The 26,901-nt window shown below is 39.5% G+C and overlaps 1 protein-coding gene across 1 annotated transcript in view; it reads left to right on the top strand.

Moving 5' to 3' along the window:
- The window catches only part of LOC126470551 (protein FAM8A1), a 28,201-nt gene extending 1,641 nt beyond the window's left edge, over positions 1 to 26,560 (top strand). The window contains exons 2-4 of the mRNA XM_050098492.1: positions 6,995 to 7,112; positions 25,597 to 25,726; positions 25,890 to 26,560. Of these exons, the coding sequence (XP_049954449.1) occupies positions 6,995 to 7,112; positions 25,597 to 25,726; positions 25,890 to 26,201 (560 nt within the window). The 3' untranslated portion in view covers positions 26,202 to 26,560. The remainder of the gene's footprint in view (positions 1 to 6,994; positions 7,113 to 25,596; positions 25,727 to 25,889) is intronic.
- The last annotated feature ends 341 nt before the right edge of the window (positions 26,561 to 26,901 follow it).

Genomic DNA, 26,901 nt, shown 5'->3' with positions numbered 1-26,901 from the left:
ATGATTGTTGAAGTTGTCCGAGGCAGAATATCCACAGCTACAAGGCACACTCGGGAGGTGACAGCAATATAAGTACGAGCATTGCCCTGTTGAAATAGGGTGCAGGTCATCATGAATGGCAGAGCCACCAGTTGCAATATCTTCATGTTCCATACGGGCGTCACAGAGCCCATAAGGAACACTAATTGTAAACAGGTGCAATGGGATATTGTTCCACTCACCATCACACCATATTGGCTGGAAGCGGCAGAGATACCACAAACAGCTCTTCTTGACACTCGTCAGTGCGCCTCCAGACCTGGACCTGGTCGGTGTTGTCTCCAACACAGAAGTGAGACTGGTGATTAAAGATGACATGTTGCTGATACTAAAGAAATTAAATTCCTAAAAGAAATTGCACTGCACACCTAATGAAAAATATGGAGGGGGAGAAACCATGGAACTGACAACTGGATTTGAGCTATATAGTTCAAGTACATAGAGTGTTTTATTGTCTTAAAACAAATCGCACTGCGCATCTAATGGAAAATTCTGAAAAATGGCTTAAGTTGGACTCAACTGATAGAATTGAGTTGTATAGCTAAACTAGACAATAGTGATACCAAAAATTATCATAAAAGAAATTCAGAAAAAGAAGTCAAAAATTTGTCAGAACCAAGTTTATAAATATGATTGCTGCTTTTTTCACTTGTAGCAGTGTCATCTGTACTTTCAGGTTCCTATCTAACCCCACCATCAGAAATCGTGCCACATTTGGAAAAAAAAAAGCCAGATGTTTGTGGGAACCAGTGTTATAAATATGGATATTACTCCTAGCACTTGCAGCAATTTAAGCTTTGGTGTTAAGTTCCTCCCTAACCACACCACCAGAAATCACAGCATGTTCAAAATAAACAATATAGCCTAGTTTACATTAGTTACGAAGGTAGCCTCAGGTAACATTTAATAACAGGCCACATATCTTTCTCATCGTAAACTTATGATATCACATGATGGTGTGGCTCAAAGCTGCGTGTAGGAATTGGAAACTAGAATTAATACTAGAACTGTGCTGTCTGTGGAGGCAACTGGGAAGCTTGTGTTGACCATCGTCAAAGATCGTTTTGCCCTATCAGTGTCTATTACGAACAAAAATTCATCACCCTCTACCCGCCATGGTACATGAAGGAAGTATGGGTCTAGTGTAGCAGGGGATACAACCCGTCGGTTTGGACAATGACGTCACAAGTCGCCAGAGAGCAGTTTACCATTTTCGCTTTTGCTGTTATGTTTCAGTTTCGTTTTTTTACTGATTGCTTAATAAAGTGGATCTGTTTATTCTATCTCGTGAGATTTTTTTTTTTAAGCCAAAAAACACTTATCAGCTACTGAAGGGAGCTACAACACTAAGAAGAATCGCTTCTCGTTTGGCGACTTGTGACGTCATTGTCCAAAGCCGACGGGTTGTATCCCCTGCTACACTAGTCCCGAAAGTGTGCTAAGGAACACGTGGAACATGGATCTGTAGCATTGGATTCTCTTTAGTGAATTGTGCAGCATTGATCTGAAGATTGATTATCTTTATAGAAGAGTGTAGATGTGATCAGATGCTGACACACATGTCAAGCATTCAGTCCCAGGAACTTAGCAAGGATGGGGGTCAGTCATGCTTGCGACTGGTATCATGTACAAATGTAGGGCGCCTCTCATTGCTATTTCAAGCTCAAAGGCTGTTGCAGTATTGGGACAGGGTCTGCCAAACTATTGTTCAGCTCTACAGTCAACATTTTAGCAATTTTCAAGGCAATAATGTATGAGCACACTTTGCAACTCATGAATACCTTTCTTCGGGATGCGGGAATCTGGTAAATGGATTGACCTGCGGTAATTGGTTATACAAAATCTGTTGAGATTTCCTGGGACCATTTGAAACTTGCATTGCATTATTGCAGAAATCCTCCTGATATAATATATGACACAGGGAGGACTAATGTCAAAGTGCGGGGAGGGTTGAGCAGCAACACCTCGGCCACCTTTGGGACTCTGTGCTGAGGAGATCAACAAGCATGTTACAGTGCATGGGGTGGAGCATCATTAATGAAATTTACCGAGCAACTGGTTTTAATTTTGCAGGTGTGATATTTTGAACAGATCCTTTTATTTAATTCCCCCCCCCCCACCCCCACAGTAAAGTTACTCAAATGGAAAAGGAATACCATGAATTCATTGACCCAGTAGAGGAAAATTTTGTTGACATAGTCATGAGGGCATATACAACAAATGATAACACTGTAAGAACAATATGTGTCTGAGTACAAACAACTTGGTCAGCACTGGTACTTTGCACACCCTCCTTTTGCAGAAATGCAAGCTGCAATTCTGTCATGGAGATCATCGTAGAGGTGACAGATGTAGTCTTACGGAATGGTCTGCCTTGCAATTTCCAGTTGGTGCCTCAGCTGGGCCAGATTTCCTGCCAGTCTTGCAGACCGCGCAAAGTAACGTTTCATCCAATCCCAAACTTACTCAGTGGGAACAGATTTGGGATCATGCTGGCCAAGTTACTTGATAGCAAGTTGGGTGGCATGGGTTACATGTAGACATGTATTGTCGCATTGAAAAAGCACATAGCCTTGTTGGCGCACTAACAGTAGGATGAAGGGTTGAATGATGTTTTAGGTGTACTGTGTACTGTTCAATGTACCCTCTGTGTGACCACCAGAGGAGAGTGGCCATCGTAAGATATGGCTCCCTACATTGTGTCACTAGTGTTGACCATGAATGCCTCTGTCATATACACTCCGGATGTTGGTGCTCACCTGCATAACATCACGCACACATACGACCATCACTGGCACTGAAGCAGAAGCGACTTTTATCACTGAAGATGACAAGTTCCCATTCATGCTTCCATAAGTGCCTATTGCAACACTACTGGAGGCAGACTGCACAGTGTTGGGGTGTGAGTGGGAGACCCACCTAATAGCATCGCAGGACTGTAGCCCTGCTTCACAGAGCTGATTGCAAATGTTACTCACAGATACTGCTTGAGCAACAATGTCCCTAATTTGTTATGGAGTTGTGGTGCAGTCTCATACGATGCTTTGTAATAAGTCAACAGTCGTGGCATGCATCTGTGCATTGCCACAGTCCAGGTCCAGGCGGACAGACATGTGCACCTTCTGCTAATCACTGGCGACAATATCAGTAAGCCGTGCGGACCTCTCGTCTCACGTGTAACGCAGTTCTATGCTATGACCACCCAACCTTCTGCAGAACCACTATATGCTGTCTCTCAAACTACGTCAGTTGCACAAGTGGTTCGCGTCCTCACTGTCACGGCATAGTAACAATGCTGCAGACACAGACAGAGCTCCATATGCCATGGCAAACTGGCTGATGCTGGCTCTTAGAGGTGAACAACTGCTGTAGAGCTTGTGACATTCCATGGCTGATAACACAGTTCCTGGTTTGTTTGCACTGGTGCACATTTGACCAGTGCATTAATTGCCCTCTCGTAATGTCCAGTACCAATGTGACATGCCTTAGTCACTTGCATCAAGGTGTTAGTTTTTCATTTTTCAGTAGTGTATTTTGTAATTTCTTAGGCTTATTCTTTCACTCCTTCCTCCCCTTAATCTAGATCCATACGTTTTGAGAAATATGTAGCCTAGGTGACATAAAACATTTTTAAGAAGTTTATAATACAGCGATTATATCTCAGGAATCACTTTCTGTAAATGTTACTGCTCGCCTTCAATATATTTAAAGAATAGCGTCATGGAATCACCAAAATCTATTCTACTATAGCCAAAGCACAGTGATACGACATTGGCGAGACAGTATGCTTAGCACTGCAACAGACTGTAAATTTTAACACTTGGAATCTTATGAAAAATATATAAGATAATAGATACACTACAGGGATTGGACAAAAATATGGAAGCATCATGAGAAATGCATGCTTGAATGTAAATGCAGACACTAGCCAAGTATGCAGCGTGAGTTGTTGTATTTGGCAATGAACAGCACCTGTGCAATGCCCTCAGTATGTTGCAAGCACAAGAAGAGTGTTCTGTGTATTGAGAATGAACTCGAATTTGGGTAAATTGTTGGTGCTCAAGTGGTGAGTATTTCCATAGTCACGTTAACTGAAGCATTTGGTGTTTTAAGAGCCACCATATTGAAGATTTAATACCACATACAGGTAAAGCCGAAAAACATCATCCACTACATCACAGTGCAGATGAAAGTGTGTGTTGAGTGAGTGCAATGAACAATCATTGAAGAGGATTTTGGCAAAAAGTAAGGGGACAGTAGTTGGGTACGTCACCCCAGAAATGAATGTTTTATCCACAAACCCTGTCAGCAACAAAGCAACACAAAGAGAAACCCATAAGCTGGGAATTGGTAGGGCAATCTGGAATTCCAAAACCACTTGTCAATAATGCAAATGTCTGTAATGGGAAACCACGTGCCAAAGCCATTAAACGTGGACCACACAGCAACAGATGAAAGTCACTTGGTCACACGGGTCTTGTGTAAGCTTCAAACTTCTGGCAGAGCTTATGTCCCAAGAGTGAAACTTGGGCAGGATTTCAGTGATGATGTTGGTAGCCATATCATGGTATTGTTTGTCCCCCATGGTTACTCTGCAATCTTGCAATACTGCCAAAGATTATGTGGCCAGTTTGGTTGATCGTGTCCATCCCATGCTACTCTGTTTGATCCCCAATGATGATGTGTCGTTCAAAGAAGACGGGTCTCATGTTCACATAGGTTGGAATCTTCCAGAACTGGTTTTGTGAGCACGAGGTTGAATTGTCTCATCTCCCCCATCCTCCACAGTTACTGGATCTAAGTATTACTGAGCCTTTGTGGTATACTTTCGATAGAAGGGTGTGTGAGTGCTACCCACCTCCACCATCATTTCCTGAACTTTCCACTTTTCATAGGTAGAATGATATAAGACTCACTTGAAAACCATAAACGGCGTGTATTTATCGATTCTGAGATGACTGAAAGCTGTTTTGAATGGCAACAAGTTTCTTACACCACATTATTCATGGTAATGTGCTGTGTTTCCATGATGTTTTCATATTTTTGTCCACCCCATGTATATGTAACAAATTCTGCGAACCAAAAACAAGCACATTTTTCATGTCAGGAATCTGGCCAGTATAATGTTCTTGTAACATCTCCATATGATGATGAGCCTGCAGTTGCTCGAAAACATGTTCATGGTTGAATAAATCATAAAAAAAGTGATCAGTTGTGTATTTATTATCAGATAAATTGCCAATTTAAATCACAGTCGCAGTTTGTCATCCACAATGAATATAATTTAAAAAATCCTCTAATCTACCCTTGTAATCAATAACAACAGTTGCATAATTGATCGCTTTTTCCATTCTCATAGCATATATTTACACATCTGAAAGGGAAAAGTCACCAAAAAGACATCACAACATGTTTGTGAATTATGAAGTTGCACCCAAGACTGACACACATAGAAACTGTTGGAACACATAGAAACTGTTGGAACCAATTTTTCTTTCATCCAGAAAAGAAAGATTAAAGATAAGAGGAAAACAGGTGAAACACAAAAATATTAGGAAAGTTTCTAGAATCCCAGAACAACAAAGGCACAGCAAGTTGAAATGAGAAGGAAATAGCCCACATCAAAAGGAGAATGTGCTTGAATTTACCTTCGCAACATCGGGTCTGGGTGCCTGCTCACTCTTCCCAGCTTTCCCTAACCTATCCATCTTTTTTGATTGAGGACGAAAATGTTTTAAAATCTAGGCCTTGCCTTTTCACTTTTAAAAGCATCATATTAATGTCGTCTCCAGAGAATAACTGTGAAAGCCAAGCGACAGATTAGGTTTGTAGACATGAGAAGATTATTTGTAGAGAGGGAGTTGACAAGTCAGAAAAGGCCTTCTGTTACTATTTTAATATATTTTCTCTTTAGCAAAAATTTTGTCATGGCATTATTTGTACAAATACTGATTCATTACACATACTGTATTTAGATTGGAACTGTGTACATAATTTTATCACTTAATGTGTTCTCACCAATTAGTTTCTTTGAGAATGATATAGTGAATATTAATCTGTTGCTAGTGGAAAAATAGGGTTTAGTTGTCTTGGAAAGCAATAAAAGTTCCAAAATGAGAATCAGTCAATATTTGTGCCAGATTATCCAGGGTCATGTTTGGTCTTGAAAGCTTTCCTTAAACTCCACAGGTTCCATATTTTTTCTCAACTATTTTCATAGGAGGGTTATGGTGCCAGACTGATGTTTAGCACAGACTGAAGTGTAGGTTAGGGTAGAAGGTATTTGGTTGTGAGTTAGCAAAGCCAATGAATAATGTGATGTGATAAAAAGTTATGACATGCCAGGTGGTTATTTTTGGGATGACTGACTGATATGTAGTTTCAGGTTGGGGTGAAAGCTGATAGGCTCTTTGTGAGCTGGAAGAGCAATCAAATGCCATCTTATGAGATAAGGCTATGTTAGAGTTATGATGTAATTAGAGAAAGCTCAGCTATATAATTACTGATGTAAGAAAAATTTTGTTACATTTACTGAATAATGGTTTTGTGTTCCTGATTACATTGTGCATTCGGAGGCAGTATTCGCATCAGTTGTGCCACAGTTACTTCATCTTATTGCCATGAAACACGTAGTCTGTCTGCTGCTCTTGTACTACATACTTAAAACTAGCCATTGACTAACCGTTTAGGATAGTGAGAACTGCCGACATTGCTTTGCAAAATACAAAATAGCACTGCCTTCGTTCCAGACACTGTGTGCGTGCATATATATATATATATATATATTCTGACTGATATTGGTATGTCTCTATTTTATGTTTGTGTTAATTTCTTTGTTTAAGAAGAATATGATTTCATAAAAATCAGGCAGGAACTGTGAAACAAAGCTTACCCAATGGACGACATTGTTGTTTACTCTGTGAAAGTGGAAGTAATTTGCACTTTCTTTTTTCAGGAATCGTGTACAAAATACCTGCTGTGTGGAAGAGGATAATTGCTGAGCTCTTGGACTTTGTCATACTATTATTTGTAAGATTAGCTATTACTTTTGTTGCTGTGGATTTTGACATTATGTGAGTGAGAACTAAAATGCATATAAATTTGTGATGTGCTATTTTGTAAGCTAAAATAAGCATACATCAATGTAAGTGTCACAGGCAAGCAAATAGCAGCTAAGAACAGTAAGACATTTTTCTGAAGTTTAATGTCAATTGGAAAACTAACCCACTTATTGGTACATCCTTTATCGAGGAGCTAAATGTGACTGAATCATTATTTTGTGATGCTATAATGGTGTCAAACACTATAATGTAACATGAGACAGGGAATTCTCTGAGCCAAGGAAAAGTTTCATATTACCTCCTTGTGCTGTGCTTTTTTCTTAGTATCAAGATACCAGGCACACACAGTTACTATATGACATTCCTCTCAACAGTCAGCAGAAGTATGGCCAATTTACATCCTATTCCATTATTTTGAAGCAGTACCATGACTGTACACATCTTGTAGTAGCTGCATTATTCATTTCTGACCACAATAGACGTAGAGTTGTGGTAGGAGACAGAAAATGTTTTTTATTTGTCACTATATACATAACCTTCTTCCTATTTTTGAAGGAACAGTTTAATACAGGTCATAAGAGGGGGGTCTATTTTCTTAAACTTATTTTGTGTCTTCTCAATTTAGTTTTTCTGTGCACCTGTTTGCTAGACTCTGTCACAATTGCATCTGAATGTTACCTGCCCTCCAAAAGTAAAATAATTATTTTACAAATTGAGATTGATCAGATTGACAGAGAATGGCTTAGTTAGTCTTATGTGCGAGCAAATGTGAAAACATAATTCCCGCCATGTTTGAACCATTAAGAAAGACGATGACTTTAGTGGTGTTATAATGTGTAAGCATGGGTTATGCATGGGTCTACCACTTCATACAAGTAACACAATAGCAAACAAAGCAATTTGTGGCACTGTACAAAGAAGTTAAGTTGATAACACCTGAAACAAATATTCTGACAAGACTTTTTTGAGAGTTTAAGGCAATGAGTAATGAATACTGGTAAAGTGTTGTGGACAAACTTGGTGACCCATGTGAGAAGGGGAGTGGATGGAAAAAATAATTTGTGTAGTCTATAAAAGTATTTTTCAATGGAGAAACCAAGGGATTTAAATATGAATTGAATATCCATTCTGCTTGCAAGATTTGGCACACTCTGACTTCCCCCAATTCCCAAATCTGTGGCTAGAAAATGTTTTGATTACAGTATTTTGGCAGCTGTAGGTAGATATTCTGCAGACTTTTGAGAGCATTACTTCAGGGATGGAATCTGCTCACTGGAAAAATGTTGGACAAAGTGTGTTTTGACCTAAACACAGATTTCTGAAGTCCAGATGTGCATTATTGCTCTCCAGCAAATATTTTGCTCTCACAATATACAATGTTTTAATGCATCAACTTTTCTGTTCTCCATTTTCTTCATTAACATCCATTCCTTCGCTTCTCCAAGTGCATTCTGTGTTGATATCTTGATCATAATTCAGCTTTCCTTTTAAATATTCCAAGTGCCCTTCCTTGTCCCAATCTATCTTTCTTTTATCTCTTAGTATATCGTTCATGATTCAGCTTTGTTTATCATATTATATCTCCCTCAACATTCACGCTTATTTTGTCTTTCTCGTGTCTCATTTATCTCTTGACTCTTCTTGCACTCTGATTTCTTTCCAATTAAAGTGTCATCATGACCTGTCAGTTATAGTCCAGTCAATGAAAGGAAAATAGGAGTGGTGGGGAGGTGGGGTTGGGGGTTTATTGACTAACCTACTAAAAATCCTGACCAGTGGTATATGTGGGCGGGGGGTCACATTTATTTGTCTTTCTTAAATATCTTGAAAACTGTGGCTTCTAGCAAAAATGTTTCCTGTTATAAAATTCAGCTACATTAAATTTGCTACAAAAATGTCCTATCCATTTTTCCTCCAGGACTAATACTTTCAGCATCTTAGGGGATGGGAAACTCACGAATTATTAAAGATAGTGTTTCAGCAGTATAAAATTAATGTATGTTGTTAAATACTGTGAGTTAAGAACAAATATTAAATGTTTGTATCATATCAAAGTGCAGTAGGGCCATATTAAGGGGTAAATTGTGTTCTGGTGTAACACGGTGGAAAGGCAGGGGTGGAAGTTAGAGGTGTGAGGGAAGGTAAGTCACTGGATTGTGGTCATGCAGTTCCTCCCTTCACAGATCTGCAAAACAAAGAACAAGCAGACAATTCCCCATTCTCTCTACTGCACGATTTCACAAAAGGCAACTATAGGATGTTTCACAAAGTTATGTCAGCCCTTCTGCAGCTTACCTTATAGTTCACTGTTGATGCTGTGTGCAGACATGCACAAGAGATGTTTATTTTCCCCAAAGCACATTAACACTACATGGAGTCCAGATGTGAATTATTAGTAATACTAAGATGCGAGAAAATCATATGGACAGAATCTACATAAATTCCTACACACTGTTCTACAGTGTTAGAGGTAAACTGATTCTTATTCAAGCTGTAAAGCAGCTGTAGCATTCTTCCAGGAAAGACATCCGGAGCGCTGCTCACTTTTCAGTTTACAGACTGACTATACCTCCCCAGCATTTTCTGTCCAGTTATTTAATGTGAGCAGGCAAAATAACTGCACAGAGCTCATGTTTGTGCAGTGGAGTTATTTTTAGGCTATTCAGTGAGTATGCAGTTGCTGTTATGTATAAAAGCTCAACGGCTGGAGCACTTGTGAAAGCTCAACGGCTGGAGCTGTAAACTGTCTACCACACTGAAGAGCCTGTCCCGTGTGTAACATGCGTAATATATATTCGACAGTGGTGGGTTTACTGTTTCCAATACCACTGTCTGGAATACTTTTTAACAGTGTGAGGGTTTAAACGGGCCCCCTTTGCAACAGAAGTAGGACATGCAGGTGTTATTGAATTTCTGATATTTCAACAATAGTCAAGAATGCATTACAGCAGATTACTTTTCTAGATTTAAAAATGGTAGTCCTATCCCATCAGACATACTGATGCATGCCTTGCAAGGTATACTGTGCATGCACTCCGTGCAACCCACTCGATAAATACCAGCAATTCCTGAGTGGAACAGATTTATGCAGTCTACCAGTAACATAATGAATAGTGAGAGAAGTGCTGTAACATTTTGGTCATTCATTAATTCATCACCAAGTAACTACATGACTGTATAGTATGCTATTAATGACACACAGCAGCAAGGTGCCACATCTACCTTTCCAGTCTCTATCCCACAAACACTACATAGGTCACTGCCAACATCACACTTGCAAGTTAAGTACTTCTCACTCATTGCTTATAGGAATGTATTTTACATAGAAGCTCCCTTAACAACTGTAAGTATTCACTTAATAAACTGACAATATCTCTACTACATAAACACGAGCTCAGTGAAATTATGTTGAATACTTACATAAGAGAAGTGGACAGAAATGCTGGGGAATATAGTCCATTTCTAAAGTGCTCATGGTCTAGGAAGTCACCTTTTCTTGGCAGGAAACTGCCGTACAGGATGACTGAGAATGGATTTCCCCTGCAGCAGTATAGAGCAGTGCAGAGCTTTATGTAGAATCTGGCTATATGCTTTTCTTGTGTTTGTATTATTAGTAATTCATATCTGTATTTCATCTAGTGTTAATCCACTTTGTGAAAGTAAACATCCCAGGCATGTCTGTTCACTGCGTTACCAGCGATTCATAAGGCAAGCTGCAGAAGGGTTGGTATAACTTTGCAGAGCAGCCTGTTGGTGCTTTTTGTGTCATCATGCAGAAGACAGAATGGAGAATTGCCTGCTCGCTCTTCATTTTGCAGTTATCTAAAGCAGGGAAGTGCATGATCACAACCTGGCAACACACCTTCCCTCATGCTTCCAACCTCCACCCCCACCTTTATGCCCTGTTACACTCAGTAACACATTATACCTTAATACAGTTCTACTGCACTTACATGTGGTATAAGCACTTAATATTTGTACTTAACCAATGTTATTTAACTACATATTTAACAAATTGCCTGCGCACTCTCTCGGGCTCCTTGGCTGCCATTTGTTTGATGATTTTTCTAACACTTCATCAGCGTGAGTGCTGACATTGTCAAAGTTTCACCCTCCATTGCTGGCGCTGAGACCTTTTCTGTGCTGTACATTGCACAGACATGGTGTAGAGACTATGTATAAACCGACAGCAACGGAGAAAAGGGACCCACTTATAATGTCATGAATATACAGCATACATTGTACTGGTGGAAAACTCTATGTTGGAATGACTGGACAAGACCAGGATCACAGAACATAAGTGGGATTGCAGGTTGGGACCTGTGGAGATATCAGCCATGGTGGAGCACACAGTGTGTGAGACCAACCACACAATAAAATTTGCTGACACAGAAGTTCTTACTGTAGAGAACAGCAATCACATCTGCTTGTTCAGGGAATCTATAGAAATCCACAAACATGACAGTAGCTTTAACAAGAAAGAGGGAAGCCTGAAGGTGAACAGATCCTGCAAGAGAGAACCACAGCAGTAATGACCACAGGAAAATTCTCAGGTATTGGCACACCAGGTACCTACAATCAACAGCTGCGGGCTCAGCACCAGGCCGCTACCAGCAATGTAGGGTGCAGCTCTGACAAAGCCAGCCACTCCTGCTGGCTAAATGCCACAAAAATCATGAAACGAATATTGCCTGAAGGAAACAAGACAGAATGCCACAAAAGCCTTGACAATTTTGAATGTACATTAATTTTGTACCAATGAAATGTTCACTATCTTTAATAATCTGCAATATTTCCATCCCCCGCAGTGTGGAAGCTATTAGACCAAAAGGAAAAATGAAAAGGACATTTTTATAGGAAATTTAATGCGCTTCAATTTTGTATTGAGAAACATTTTCGTTAGGAGCTGCGGTTTTCATGATAGCAAGAATAAATAAAAACAAGACCTTTAAATGCCCGCCACCACACCCCGACATTCGCACCACACTGGTCAGGACTTTTAGTACGCTGTTCATGACACTCCACCCTACCACTGTACAAAAATTTGTGACTAAACTAATTTTTTCCATCTAGTCAGCATTTTTTGGTCTTCATCTACCTCATTAGTATCAAGGAACTTGAATGTTCATCCATTTTGAATTTTGGGTTGTTTCTTACACTGTGTGTCTTCTTTGTATTTGTTGGTCTTTTCCTGTCTGTGGGTGACTGGTATGTGCTTCTTATTAATTACAAATAATACCAGTATTTGATTCTCGCACTCAACTTAAAACACAGTACCCATTCTTGTTTAAAACAGGCAATTTTACTGAAACTCCCTGGCAAAACTGTGTATTGGACTGAGACTTAACCCTGGGACCTTTTCCTTCTGCAGACAAGTTCTCAGCAGGGTCCTAGACTGTTTCGAAGCAGCATCTCTGCAATACATTTTCTTCCAGGAGTGTTACTCCTGCAAAATATGCAGTAGGACTTGTGTAAAGTTTGGAAGGTAGGAGATGAGGTACTGGTGAAAGTGAGTCTGTGAAGGTGGATCAAGAATCGTGCTTGGATAGCTCAGTCTGTAAAACACTTGCCCATCAAAACAAAGCTACCAGGTTTGAGTCCTGGTCCAGCTCACAGTTCTAATCTGCCAGTAAGTTTCCAATAAATGCCACTCTGCTGCAGAGTGAAAATTCCTTCTGGAGAACATATTATTGTTTACTAGAAGGCTGTTTTGGTCAAAGTATACATATGTACCATAGTACTGTACACCATGTGTTCCAGCAGATTTTATGCCTTCCAGAATTACGTAGGTGTAAGCTTTCATGCTGTCACATGGCAACTGTGTTCCTATGACCCTCACCAACCCCACGAGCAAAAGCAGTGAGAAAGAGGAATAACTTCTGTTTCCTCCTCTCCATGCACAAATATATCTTTTCTTAGAATTCAAGGGTACTGTAAAACATTGGGTGGGGCAAATAAAAGTGGCCTGGAGAACAGGATTCTAGAGTACAAAGAAATATAGCAGAGAAAAGGAAATACAGTACTCACCTGACTAAAGCAGATGTTGAAAGTGACCACCATTCATCTCTTGGCACTTTTGGGCCCTGGTCAGCAAATTGCTGAAGGCATATCAAAGCTTGACTGCTGGAATTATTGCAGTCTCATCCAAATAGGCCAGCTGCAGTTCTTCAAGTCTGTGAGTAATGTTGCGATACACCTTAAACTTGAGGGCTCCCCGCACAAAGTAATCACATACTGACAGATCAGGTGACCTGGGTGGCCAGCTAAGGCTGACCTCTGCTAACAGTTCTGTCACTTGTGAAGAGTGTGTAAATGTGCTCCATAGTTTGGCTGGCTGTGTTGGCAGTTGCTCCACTTTGTTGGAAATAACTGTAGGTCTTTTCCACCTGCATTAACCACAAATGGTTTCAAAATATTGGCAGTGTAATGACCCGAAGTCAGCATCTGATGAAAGAAGAAGGGTCCAATAAAGAAGATGGGTCCAGCAATGTGACATGCAGGTGTTGCGCACCAAACCAAAGCTTCTGATCATGCATTAGTGTATTGTGGAAATTACGCAGATTCTCTGTTGCTCAGAACCTGTGATTGTGTGAGTTGACATAACCTCTCAGGTGGAACCAGGCTTTATTAAATGTAACAAACAGATCCATGTCAAAGCCATTCATTGTTAGCTCAGTAAACAGCCACTCACAAAACTGGAGGTGCTGTGGAGCATCTGCTGATTTTAATGTATGAACTACAGACACTCAGTAGGGATGCACATTCAAGTTCAGGTGGAGTATTCATCCTGATCAATGTGATGGGCTGGTCCCTAGTGATAGGTGGCGGGTTGATTTAGTAAAACTCTGACCCATTTTCTGGTGAACTGCAGCTACATTTTCTGGTTTACAGACATGTTTCAAAATGTTTTTTGACTTTTCAAAACAGATCCTGTCTGGCTCCATTTTTGGACTAAGCGTTGCATGGCACTCTTTGCTGACACTTTGACACATTTAAACTTCTCAGCAAACAACTGTCCACACTAATTCCATGACATTGTTGTCAAGTAACTTTCCACAACGAACACCTGCTGCTCCATGTGAGTATCTGTGTCCCCTTTGCACTGTTCCACTCTCACTTACACAGCCCACACTGCACTCTGAACCGGTGTGGATCACATGGCGGGCTCACACATGTTGTGCACATCACAAGTTGCAGGTATATGCATACATTCACATTCAGTCGTATAGACTTGTCCAAGTCACTTTTATTTGCCCCATCCTGTATTTTCAATCTCACAAATGTGTCAAAACTCAAAGAGTATGTTCTAGTATATTTTTTATTGTGTGGGTACTCCTTATGAATACAGTACAAATTTTGTGATGAACCTTTTTGGCAGTGTCTATTGGGATCCTGTGAACTCTCCATAACTCTGACAAATTCATTTCATGGAGATCATGTTGGTGCAGTAACACAAAGTTGTAATGGTGCTGTCAAATGAATTCTATTGTTGATGTAATTTGTAATGAAAGCCCCTGATTATGGATGGCCTAGGGAGGATTGTTCTGTAGGATGAGATATCTTGTGAACAGTATCAGATGTGAAGTTTCGTTAAACCCCTATTAGTATCTCCACTCAGTGTACGTAAACAAAGACATGTTGTCCATGCAATGTGAATATCATGTGCTAAGGAGGAACACACTGGTTCATTCACATAGAAGCTTTGTTTAATCAAGGCCAAGTAATGAAAGTGAAATACCAGTATTACATCATGGTCATTTAAAAAGTTAATCAGGCACTGTGTGTGTTGAATCACTGAGATGTCAGTGGTATCAGTGCATTAATACTGTAATGGATTACACATGTCCATGAATGATTATTCTCTGTAAACATTGACATTTTTCAAGGTTATGAGGCTGAAAATATGGCAGAGAAACTTCCTCGGTGGAATATAACTAATATGTTGATTAAAGGTAACAACTCACCATGTAACTGTGCATTGAGTCATAAATAGATACATAAACAAGAATCATAATTTTGGCGATGTGAAACGAGGGACATTCTACCATTAATCCTTCCCATTCTTCCTATAGTGATATTCCACTGTCCATCCAGCCTACACAATATTCTGGTCCATGCCTATGCCAGTCCCTCTCCTAACCCCTTGTCACATATCCCTGTTTAAAACACAGTTACAACATCTTTCTGATTCACTCACACGCCACATCCTACTCTACTCTTGTCACAGGCTTTTCCTATTCCATAAGAGACAGTGCCAAAGTTGAAATAAACCAACCAACCATGTCATATACCAGCTCTGCTGCAATTTCTTTGCAGCATTATATGTGAGCATGACCACCAACTAGCTATACATCATAATGAATGGCCATTGTTAGAATGCAGCCGAGAGCAGAGTTGTGCATCCAGTGATAAAATACATTGTTTAGTGCCGAGCACAACATGCTGGAGTTCAGTGGCTGTTCCACAAACCGTCTCACCTGGATCCGTCTCCTCCCCACACTATCAGCCTTTATGAACTGCATATATGGTGGGAGTTACTTTGCAACATGTTCATTTCGTAGTCCTCCTGGCCTCCGTCGCTGCTCAGCCCCTGCACCCCATTCCTCTGTCCCACAGTCTCCCTTGCCTCTGCTCTGTCATCCCTCACTAGCCCCTCCCTCATGTCGTCATCTTCTGCAAGAAATCACTGGTTCCAGTGCTCCTATGTTACATTCTGAGCCCATGTACCTGCAGCCTCTCCCTTCCATATTCCTATGTCATAGACTTTCTGTCTGTCTCCAAGTCCTCACCTACACTTCCCCAACCCTCCATCTCTCCTCTCTTTTCTCTCCTCGCCCAATTCACCCAAAACAACCCCTCGCCACAATTAGCCTGCTGAATTGCATTTCCACCATTGTGTATGCAACTGGCTCACTGTAGCTATACGTGTGTCTGGGGAGAGAAAGGGGTTTTGCGTACCAACAACCCAATGCCTCTAATTCAAGTTGTTGCCTTTTCTCCTAAATTGTTTATATCCTGCCATAACTTTCCATACCATATTAAATTTTGCTGAACTTTCAGACGAATCCTTTTTCAAAGATAACAGAACACACACACATGTGCACAGCTCTATAGTCCTAGCAGACTAAATTGTGCTGTGATTGCATTTCAGCAGCAGTGTCAGCACAATATAGTTGACTGGTACAATTTATCTATGGATCTGTGTGTATGTTCTGTTATACCTGAAGGATAGCAACATTTTTCGACCTTACTGTGTGTCTATCAATGACTCAACAATAAGGTGAGTTTCTGCCTTTACTTGTTAGACTTCTCTTGGCTCTCCTTCCAAACAATTTTAGTGTGCAGTAGGGCACAATAATTTTGTTATGATGTGCAGTAATGTGTTGCTAGTGTTTTTCTAGCAATACCATTGTGATAATGGGTTCAAGCTTTTTGTGTTGCACTTCAGCTGTTAAAAGATGAAAAGTAGCAACTAAGCACTATATGGTACCCATTGATCAGGTCTCCACCCAATAGTGTGTGGATAAAAATGGACTTTCAACACTAAAAAAAAACATTGAATGTAAAATTAAGAAATAAAAGTACACACACACACACACACACACACACACACACACACACACACACAACATGATCTGAATGATGGTCAACAGCTTAATGCAATACCAACCACAAGATTTAAAAGTGACTAAAATTGAGGCCGGGAACATTAAATAAGACACAAAACTTAAGTAATGATTGACTCTTGTAACAAAGAAAAGTTTGAGCTAAATATAAGGAAAGTTCTAGCTGAATGTAAATAATTTAAATGTAAAGAACACATTCACTGGTTAGCAGAAGCATTAAGTCATTGACAGCACAAGAAAAGAATGACAATTTTGCTAGCTTTCGGATAAGTTCTGCCATGAGCTAGAGTACGCAGATGTGCATGCACCCCTCCTCCTCCCTCCCCCCCCCCCCCCCCCCCCCACACACACACACACTCAAACCTGTTCGCTATAATTTACCGTGTGCGTGTGTGTGTGTGTGTGTGTGCCCGTGCATGCATGCGGGCACGTGTACTCCAGCTCATTAAATGATTTATCTGAAAGCTAGCAAAGTCTTCATTCTTTTTTGTGCCTGTCAATGTCCCTATGCTTTAGCTTTCTGGTAAATTGTCTCCTTTACACGTAATTTAGTTGCAAAACTCAGATTTTATAGCTAAGCGAAACATAATGGAAGAAAATCAGTAAATTTAAGTTTCTGGTTGGACTATGGGCTTTGTTGGTCTGCAAACCAAGCATTATTGAAGAACAGGGTGGTATTTTTACTCCATAGGTTTGAATTTGTTAATAAAAGGATAACCAATTTATTCATGGACTTCAGAGGAACTAGACGTCGATCTGTTGTAGAATTTTAGAACATGTTTTTTGCTCGAGTATCATGTCGTTTTTGGAAACCCAGAATCTACTATGTAGGAATCAACATGGATTCCGGAAACAGCGATTGTGTGAGACCCAACTCACTTTATTTGTTCATGAGACCCAGAAAATATTAGATACAGGCTCCTAGGTAGATGCTATTTTTCTTGACTTCCGGAAGGCGTTAGATACAGTTCCGCACTGTCGCCTGATAAACAAAGTAAGAGCCTATGGAATAGCAGACCAGCTGTGTGGCTGGATTGAAGAGTTTTTAGCAAACAGAACACAGCATGTTGTTATCAATGGAGAGACGTCTACAGACATTAAAGTAACCTCTGGCGTGCCACAGGGGAGTGTTATGGGACCATTGCTTTTCACAATATATGTAAATGAGCTAGTAGATAGTGTCGGAAGTTCCATGCGGCTTTTCACGGATGATGCTGTAGTATACAGAGAAGTTGCAGCATTAGAAAATTGTAGCGAAATCCAGGAAGATCTGCAGCGGATAGGCACTTGGTGCAGGGAGTGGCAACTGACCCTTAACATAGACAAATGTAATGTATTGCGAATACATAGAAAGAAGGATCCTTTATTGTATGATTATATGATAGCGGAACAAACACTGGTAGCAGTTACTTCTGTAAAGTATCTGGGAGTATGCTTGCGGAACGATTTGAAGTGGAATGATCATATAAAATTAATTGTTGGTAAGGCGGGTACCAGGTTGAGATTCATTGGGAGAGTCCTTAGAAAATGTAGTCCATCAACAAAGGAGGTGGCTTACAAAACACTCGTTCAACCTATACTTGAGTATTGCTCATCAGTGTGGGATCCGTACCAGATCGGGTTGACGGAGGAGATAGAGAAGATCCAAAGAAGAGCGGCGCGTTTCGTCACGGGGTTATTTGGTAACCGTGATAGCGTTACGTAGATGTTTAACAAACTCAAGTGGCAGACTCTGCAAGAGAGGGGCTCTGCATCGCGGTGTAGCTTGCTCGCCAGGTTTCGAGAGGGTGCGTTTCTGGATGAGGTATCGAATATATTGCTTCCCCCTACTTATACCTCCCAAGGAGATCACGAATGTAAAATTAGAGAGATTAGAGCACGCTTGGAGTCTTTCAGGTAGTCGTTCTTCCCGCGAACCATACGCGACTGGAACAGGAAAGGGAGGTAATGACAGTGGCACGTAAAGTGCCCTCCGCCACACACCGTTGGGTGGCTCGCTGAGTATAAATGTAGATGTAGATAGGTCTACAGTGAACGTGAATGTCCTAGTATTTGCCCCTTAACTAAGATGCTAAAATAACGAAAAAGCCCATCCTGAAATGACTTGGAAGAGAGTATTATAACAGTTGATGCAGACTGAAGGGGTATGAACGTAGATTTGGTTTTTATGAAATGGGAAACAGAAATGCAGAATGAGAACATTTACTGAGCCTGTGTGTGTAAGGCCATCACTGAACCAAGCATAAAGCAAAAAAAAAAATCAGAGAAGAGGCCCACAAATTGTTGCTGAGAGAAGAGTTGCAATTGTTATATGAAGAACAGAAAACTGTGAAAGTGACTATTGTATGCACTGAGGATAAAGTATATGAGCAACAGAGCCAAACACAAAAATCTGAAGTAATAGCCTTGTGGAATGAGTGGCATGAAGAGCACCTGTGTAGAGAGGGTCGTATGTCAAACCAGAAGGAAAGGATCTCATGTAAAACAGGGGAGCAACTTTATGGAAAGAAGAATTAATAAAAAATGTATCCCATTAGTAGAATTCCTAATGGTGAAGCGACAAGAATAGAGACCCTGATAGTAAATTAGTTTCAAACATGCTTGAACAATCTATTGAACTGTAAAGGGCATAATAACTTTTTGGTAGGCTGCATGAATGTGAGGGTATAAAGATAGGCAGTTTGAGTGGAAAAGACAGTAATAAGCTGGAGAACAAGGCAGCTTGCAGTGTGTACCCAATCAAGGTACTTGGAAGCATTGGCCGGCAATGTCTGTGTGGAAATAAAATGCAATAAGCAATGATTGAAAACAGGGAATCTTCATCTCACTATTCAAGAGGGTGATAGGAAGATACACTCAACTACAAAGGTGTAACTTTGCCTCCATGTGAGGACAGAGTAGGAAAAACCTGTTTAACTTATGCTTGAGGTCTATTGAACTTATGCTTGAGGAAAGACAGCATAGTTTTAGACCTCATGACATCATATTTACCACAATTATGCTTTATGAGGAATAATGGAAGAAAAATAAAATGCTTATATTTTAATAATAAGTAGGAAACGCTTCCTAATGTTGGAAAAAGTTTATTTATTTGATCTTGACCCAGGTTTCAGCTTCTTAAGCCACCTTCAGACGACAACTGAATGTCGCAAACGCAAATAAGATAATGTGCACTTTACACAGATATTATTTTTACAGAAGAAACAAAAATCGCATGTAGAGTGTTTTGGAAAAAATTACATTTTTTGTCACACAGAAATAGTTGCATTAACTCAAAAGGAAATAAATTTTTTTGTAGAGATACATGTAACAAATGAGCAAGAATAAAGTTGAATTTACAATTTTAATCTAAATTTGAAATTTTTTATTCTCTTGTGAAAAGCAGAAAGATGACACTACTGGAAATGCTGGAATTCAACAAGCATATGACACAGAATGTCAGCTTAGTATTAAATGGCCAAACTCAGATTTCCTTTTTCCTTACTGTTAAATTAAGTTTTAATTATAAGTATTAGATTAAAGGTATAAAATCACAATTATTTTTTATCAGTTGTTACATGTATCTTCACGCAAAAAACTTTGTTTCCTCTTTTAATTAATGGAATTATTTCTGCGTGGCAAAAAGTGATGTTTTCCTACGTAAACACTCTACATGTCACTTCTGTGTAAATAATATCTGTGTAAGTCACATGTAATTTTAACTGAGCTTGTGACATTCAGTTGCCACTGAAGGTGATCTAGAAGGCGGAAGCCAGTTCGTGATCACATAAACATAGTTTCAAAGAATATGAGGAAATGCTTCCAATTTAATATTGTTATCATGTTCCGCCAAGCACAGACAGAAAATTCAGCTAACTCATAACTGTCTTTGTGGATACTAAAAAGGCATGTAACCATGTTCCTCGTGAAAATATTAGGTTGATGCATAAGTTCATAGCGTATTTCCACAATTTTAGTAAATACAACAAATGCTAACAGAGACTTCAGTCAACCATAATATATTCTCCTGCACTGCTTAGAACAGTCTGCCAGTACTGGGGCAACTTTCTACTGTAGAAGTCACATGGATTTGAGGCGGTGAACTTGTCAAGCCATGTTTGGAGTGAATTTTCATCTGGAAAGGAAGCTGCTTGAAGGTTGTGTGGGAGAGAGGAGAAAAGGTGAAAATCTGAGGTCACAAGATAAGATGAATAAGATGGGTACAGAATGATTACCCAACTCAACTCCTGTGTAGTGTTTTTTGTCAGTCTAGTACTATGTGGGCAGGCATTATCATGAAGTAGCATCACTGAATGCAGGTGTCCTGGTTGTTATCCTTGGATTGCGTCTGCAAGATGTCTCACTTGGTAACAATAAATGTCATCAGTGATGGTTACATTTCAGAGAAGCAATTCGCAGTACACACACCATCGCCATTCTAACCTGCGAAACATCTTTTGTGTCGGTGTTATGCGTGCAGGTCTTGGGATGGGGAGTTGCTGCTTTTTTTGGGGGTCAACCATTCATTTCTTTCCCTTATGCTACCATAAAGCCACCATTTCTCGTCACTAGTAACAATACAGCATAGGAATGGTCGGTGTTGTTCATGAGCCAATTGATGATGACGAGCTTGCAGAGATGCACATATGACCACTTGCTGATTTTTATGATTTTGGCTTAGAGCATGCAGTTCACTTGCATCAGATTATTTTAACCTTCCCCGTTGGATGCAAATATTCCACGGTGGTAGAATGATCACAGTTCACCACATTTGCCTGTCCTCAAGTACACAGACACAGATTATTGTGGATTAATGTGTTTAAACAATCTTTATCAAACCTCAAGTGTCTTCCTAAACATGGAGAGTCATTGATGTCAAAACAATCCTCCTTAAAATGAGAAAACCATTTTCTTACCATTCACTGTCCAATGGCATTATCTCCATTTTGTGGGTGGCTCCACTGCTTTCACCCCTCTATTGAACTCAAACAAAAGAATATGTCAGAAATGTTCTGATTTCTACACTTGACACTCCATTTTCTAGTGTCCACAGCTCCACTCATTATCTCCAAATGACAAAATGACGATATGTGAACTCCAGTATCCGGTAGCAACTAAATTACCGACATTCAAAACAAAAATGCTATAAATTTATGCACCAACCTTATATACTGAAAAGCATAAGAAAGTGTCCGAGAGTATCATTACAAGAGTACGACAATGCTGTGATGAGACCAAGGGTGGTATATTGATCCAGAGGAGATCAGATTGGTTTGAAATGAAGAGTAAGTTCTAACAAGGAAATTGTCTGTCACCACTCATACATTAGTAATGGATGAAATTCGAAAAGCCGTCAGAAGAGAGAGTGCAATTCCCAGTAATCTAGTCATCACTGATGCCAGAATGATATGGGGTCAAAACATGCTAAACTAGATCTCTGGATGAAGAATGTATGGCAGTGATCTCAAAATCAGAAAACCAAGACAGTAAGATTTGTGTTGAATAGAAATTCTTCATCAGTCCATCTAAAAACTGGAAATGAAGACAGAGAGTTTGTCAACAACTTGTAGTACTAAGGTAGTGCTGCCTCGTCAACTAATACTATGCACCAAGATATTTTGAACAGAATGCGGAAAGCTTAAAAATAGATATGGAATACATATAGGTGCTTTGTGACTGATCCAGATGTCCCATTAGTATAAATTTCTTGTAATTTCCTTAAGTTAAAACACTGTGAAGAACAATATGTTGGTCCCTTTCCTTGATGTTAAAAAAAAAGAATCCATATGCAAATGCTTTGTCATAATAAATTCATAAAGTGGGATGAATAAATTAAGAAACACCTTTTCAGACATTAAGAAGATTTTCTTGTTGGATGTGGTATAGAAATAGTCAAATTAATGATGTCATTCATATGTACTTGAAAATATATACTTTCTGGAAACCAATAAAGTGGGAGACTTACTGTTTAAGCTGATCACAACACTCATTGTTCGCATTACTGGAACCACTGTCTGTTGTGATAGTTCTGACTGCCAAAGCATTTGAAATAACCTGTACAAGTAAATTGGTGGATCAGTCAGACAAGACAACAAGAAATCACTTTGTTCTGGAGAAAAGAGAAAAAAATTATATCCTTAAATTTTTTTAAAAAATGTGATTGATGTGTGGAAGTATTTCACTTTGAGAAATGTTACCAAGTTGCAATGGATCATTTTGCTGAACGTTCTGGAACATATATATTTATAGATTCACTAAATTTTTCTTGTTTCTCTCCCTCTCAATATTTATTTTTTGTAAAAGAATGTTGGAAAGTAGAATTTAGACTAGGAGTACTGGTATCCAAAATGGAAATTTCATCTATTGTCCTGTGGTTCCAGAGGCTAGAATAAACCCATGTAACTCCTGCCTGTTTTAAGAGGTGACTAAAAGAAGTCTTATACTTAGTCAAGCTTTCACATGGACAAGTTAGCTGTTACCAGGAAAACTGTCAGTTTTAGCTCACATCACGACATGTCCAACTTTTTTTGTTCCACTTGTCTAAATATCACAGAAGTTCAGCCCCTTTTTGGAAGGATGTCTTACGTGATGTATAATCTATCCGTCATGTGTTGTGATCCCCTGCACCTGTTATGAGAGTGGATATATGTTCACACTCAAAATTTAGTGTAGTAGACAATCTGTCATGGGGGGCTCATCATTTACCATAATGGTTATCTCTCACTGACAATGCAGTGCTTTCTCTGATGATGCCTGAGTTGTGAACTCCTCATGTACACTAACAAACCAAAACATTATGACCACCTGCTTAATAACTTGTTTATCCATCTTTGGAACGAAATACAGCATGGATTCTGTGTATCAGGGATGCAACAGTTGGTTGGAAGGTTTGTGAAGATATGTGGCATTAGATGTCTATGCACAGGTCATGCAATTCACGTATATAACAGGCCGCTGATTTGCATATGTCTCATAGGACCCAGATGGCTTTAAATCAGTTGAATTCATTTGTTGAGGTATCAATAGGAGCTCACTAAAATGTTCCTTGATCTGGCTCTAAGACATAGACAGTTATACTGCAGAAAGATGACATTACTGTTGGGAAAGACATCAAGCATGAAGACTGAGGACAAGGTTGGGGATATACCAGTCACCATATTGCCTCATAACAAACACAACAGAAATCAAAGTCTCATCTTTTATTGAGACTTAATGCTATTAACAGATGAACTGCATTCCAACCGAGAGCAGTATGAAGTGTATTTTGTTTGTTGTACTCCAATGGGGCCTGAGGATAATAGGATTGACATTGGACCTTTCAGCCTCACCTGTGATTGAAGTCTTTTACCCAAGGAAGTTAAGGTCATGATTTATAGGTGTCATGTCAAACCCAGTTTTCTTTCATGTACTAAATGATTTAAGTGCATGAGGTTTAGGCATAAAACCTCTGTCAGTGAATGATGTCACAGTGCTCACAGTCTTAAAGGTGTGCCACCAACAGATCCCATGCTGGGCAAGTCTTATTAAGTTCCTGAGCATAGCCACTGCGAGTGTGCTTTTTGTGTGTAAACAGTACATTGCAGAATGAAAAGATAGTGCATGTGGTCAATATTCAAAAGAGATCAGTTAACGAATATGCTGTTGAAACTTCCTGGGAGATTAAAACTGTGTGGTGACCGAGATTTGAAGTCAGAACGCAGTTTGGAAGTCTGGCACACAGTTTTAATCTGCCAAGAAGTTTCATATCAGTGCAGAAACTGCTGCAGAGTGAAAATTCCATTTTGAATATGCTGAAAGAGAGTCCTTTGAAGTGTGTTTACAAGTGGTTTAAACATTTCCTACAAAGATGGGATGCCATGGGAGACTCCTCCCCGAACTGGGTGGTCTGCAACTGCTTGCATTCTGAATAACATATGCAAAGTGAAGGAATATTTTTCCCAGGATTGTCATGTGACACTGCGATTAATAGCACAGAAGTAGGAATTTGTCGTGAGACACATTGAATGGATACGCACCCAATATACCAAACAAAGTAACTGGGCCCTGTTCTATAACAAATCCCAGCCACACACTGCCTTTCTTGTACAGCAGTTATTACCCATCTTACTTGCCACGCTTGTGTCCCTTGGAATTTTTCGTGTTCCCCAAATCGAAAGTGTCATTTATCTGTCTACATCTGCGTCCATATTCTTACATCTGTATCTGCACTCTGCAAACCAATGTGAAGTGCATGACAGGATACTTCCTGCAGTACCATGTATTAGGATCTCTTTCCATCCCATTCGCATATGGAGTGTGGGAAGAATGAATGCTTACATGTCTCTGCATGCTACGAGAACAAATGGGCAAGACCATAGTATGTTCCTTAACTCTTCATTTAATTGTGTTCGTGGAAGTTTGTTAGCAGGCTTTTGCAGGAACGTAGCCTTTATCTTGAAGCATTTGCCAGGTCAATTTTCTGAGCATTTCCTTAATGCTATCCCATTAGTCAGAAAGCTGTTGACTTCTGTGCTGTATGTTCAGTATACCCTGTTGGTCCTGTTTGGTGTATCCCAAACCCTTGAACAGCACTGCAGGATGAAATGCACAACAGTTTTACAAGCAATCTCTTTTGTAGATTGGCTTTTGAAGGGATAGCAATCAGCCAGTGGACTATAACCACTGAATATCTTCTGAGCAGGCTACCGACTTTATGAAGTGCAAATGGAAGAATCCTTACTTATACTTTAGCTTGTAGCCTGATCTTCGTGTCTCTCTCTCATACTTATAAGGTGGTGTTGATTCCATTTTGTCACTTCTTGTTATTTTGGCTTACAGTAGTCAGTGTCAATGTGAACCATTGTTGATTTATGTAAAAATAACTAACCTGTTAATTATTACAATTTTTCCAGAGACCTTGAGAAGTACGACTTTGATCTACTGAACAGAAATGTTAAAATGGACTACAAAGTTGCTGTTGAAATGACATCTGAAATCTTACTGCTTGAAATGATACACAGACTTGTGGTCTGTCTTTTTGAGGTAAATATCACATAGTTAATTATTTGTGTTTCATGTCATCAGTTTACTTAGAAATATGGCTAAAAATGTCATCATCAAAAATTAATGAAAGGGTAGGAAATTAAGTGTATTTATAAATGTCTTACCCTTATACAGAAATGTAATTTCTCTCTTTGTTTTATAGGCCTTTTGGATAAGGAGAGGCATAGGACCCCGTATGGGAGGTGCAACTCCAGGAAAGGCTGTGCTAGGAATTCGTGTGGTTTTGTGTGAAAGGGTAACAGATGTTGAGGGTCGTCCTGATATTGTTTTGGTTACACCAGGCACTGATCCAGGCATGTTTTGGGCTTTTGCCAGGTCTTTAATAAAAAATTTGATTTTAGCTGTCTTGTTTCCAGTGTGCTTTGTGCTCTTTCTTTTTAGGCACAACAGAACTGGATATGACATAATTTGCAGAACACTTGTTGTAGAAGATGCTCCACCAGCTAGGAATTAAAGAATTCTGCCCATGTATACTTCAATGGCCATATCCTCATGTTCCTTATTTCCTTCTCTGTGACTCCCTATTATTCCCAGTGACCCACTCCTTTTTCTCATCCTACTGATCTTTACCTTTTAGTATTATTTGCCATCTTGCCTTATTCTGCTCTGCATTAAAACACGCACACACACACACACACACACACACACATAAACACACACACACACACACACACACACACACACAGCAACCAGACTTTTGGAGTGTATATACATTGTAAATCGATATTTATATTTTCTCAATACAGAAAATGACTTTAATATTAAAGAGTTGTAAAATTTGAAAATATTATTAAAGTATTTTTGGTTCTCTGACACACAGCTGTAATTTATTTTAGTTTCAAGCACTGAAAAATGCACTACATTTATCTGCTATTTCTCTTCTTCCATTATGTAAAATGACCATGTTGATAAACTGTAAAGAATTCTTGGAGGTGGGAAAGGATATAAACATGTGAGAGCAAGCACAAAAAGAAAGATGTTCTCTACCATTAATTTCATCAGTTTAATATTACCAGTTGCTTTCCATATGCTGTTTGCTGTTTTATAAGCAATTAAAACATTTTTGAGACTAAAGTAATCTGCACTTGTGCAATGGCTGTCTCCTGAAGGCCACTTTTGCCGATTGGGATTATTAAGTTCATTAAAACAACACC

Source organism: Schistocerca serialis, chromosome 1, assembly GCF_023864345.2.
Source record: "Schistocerca serialis cubense isolate TAMUIC-IGC-003099 chromosome 1, iqSchSeri2.2, whole genome shotgun sequence".
Lineage (NCBI taxonomy): Eukaryota > Metazoa > Arthropoda > Insecta > Orthoptera > Acrididae > Schistocerca > Schistocerca serialis.
This window is presented reverse-complemented; position numbering and strand designations above follow the sequence as displayed.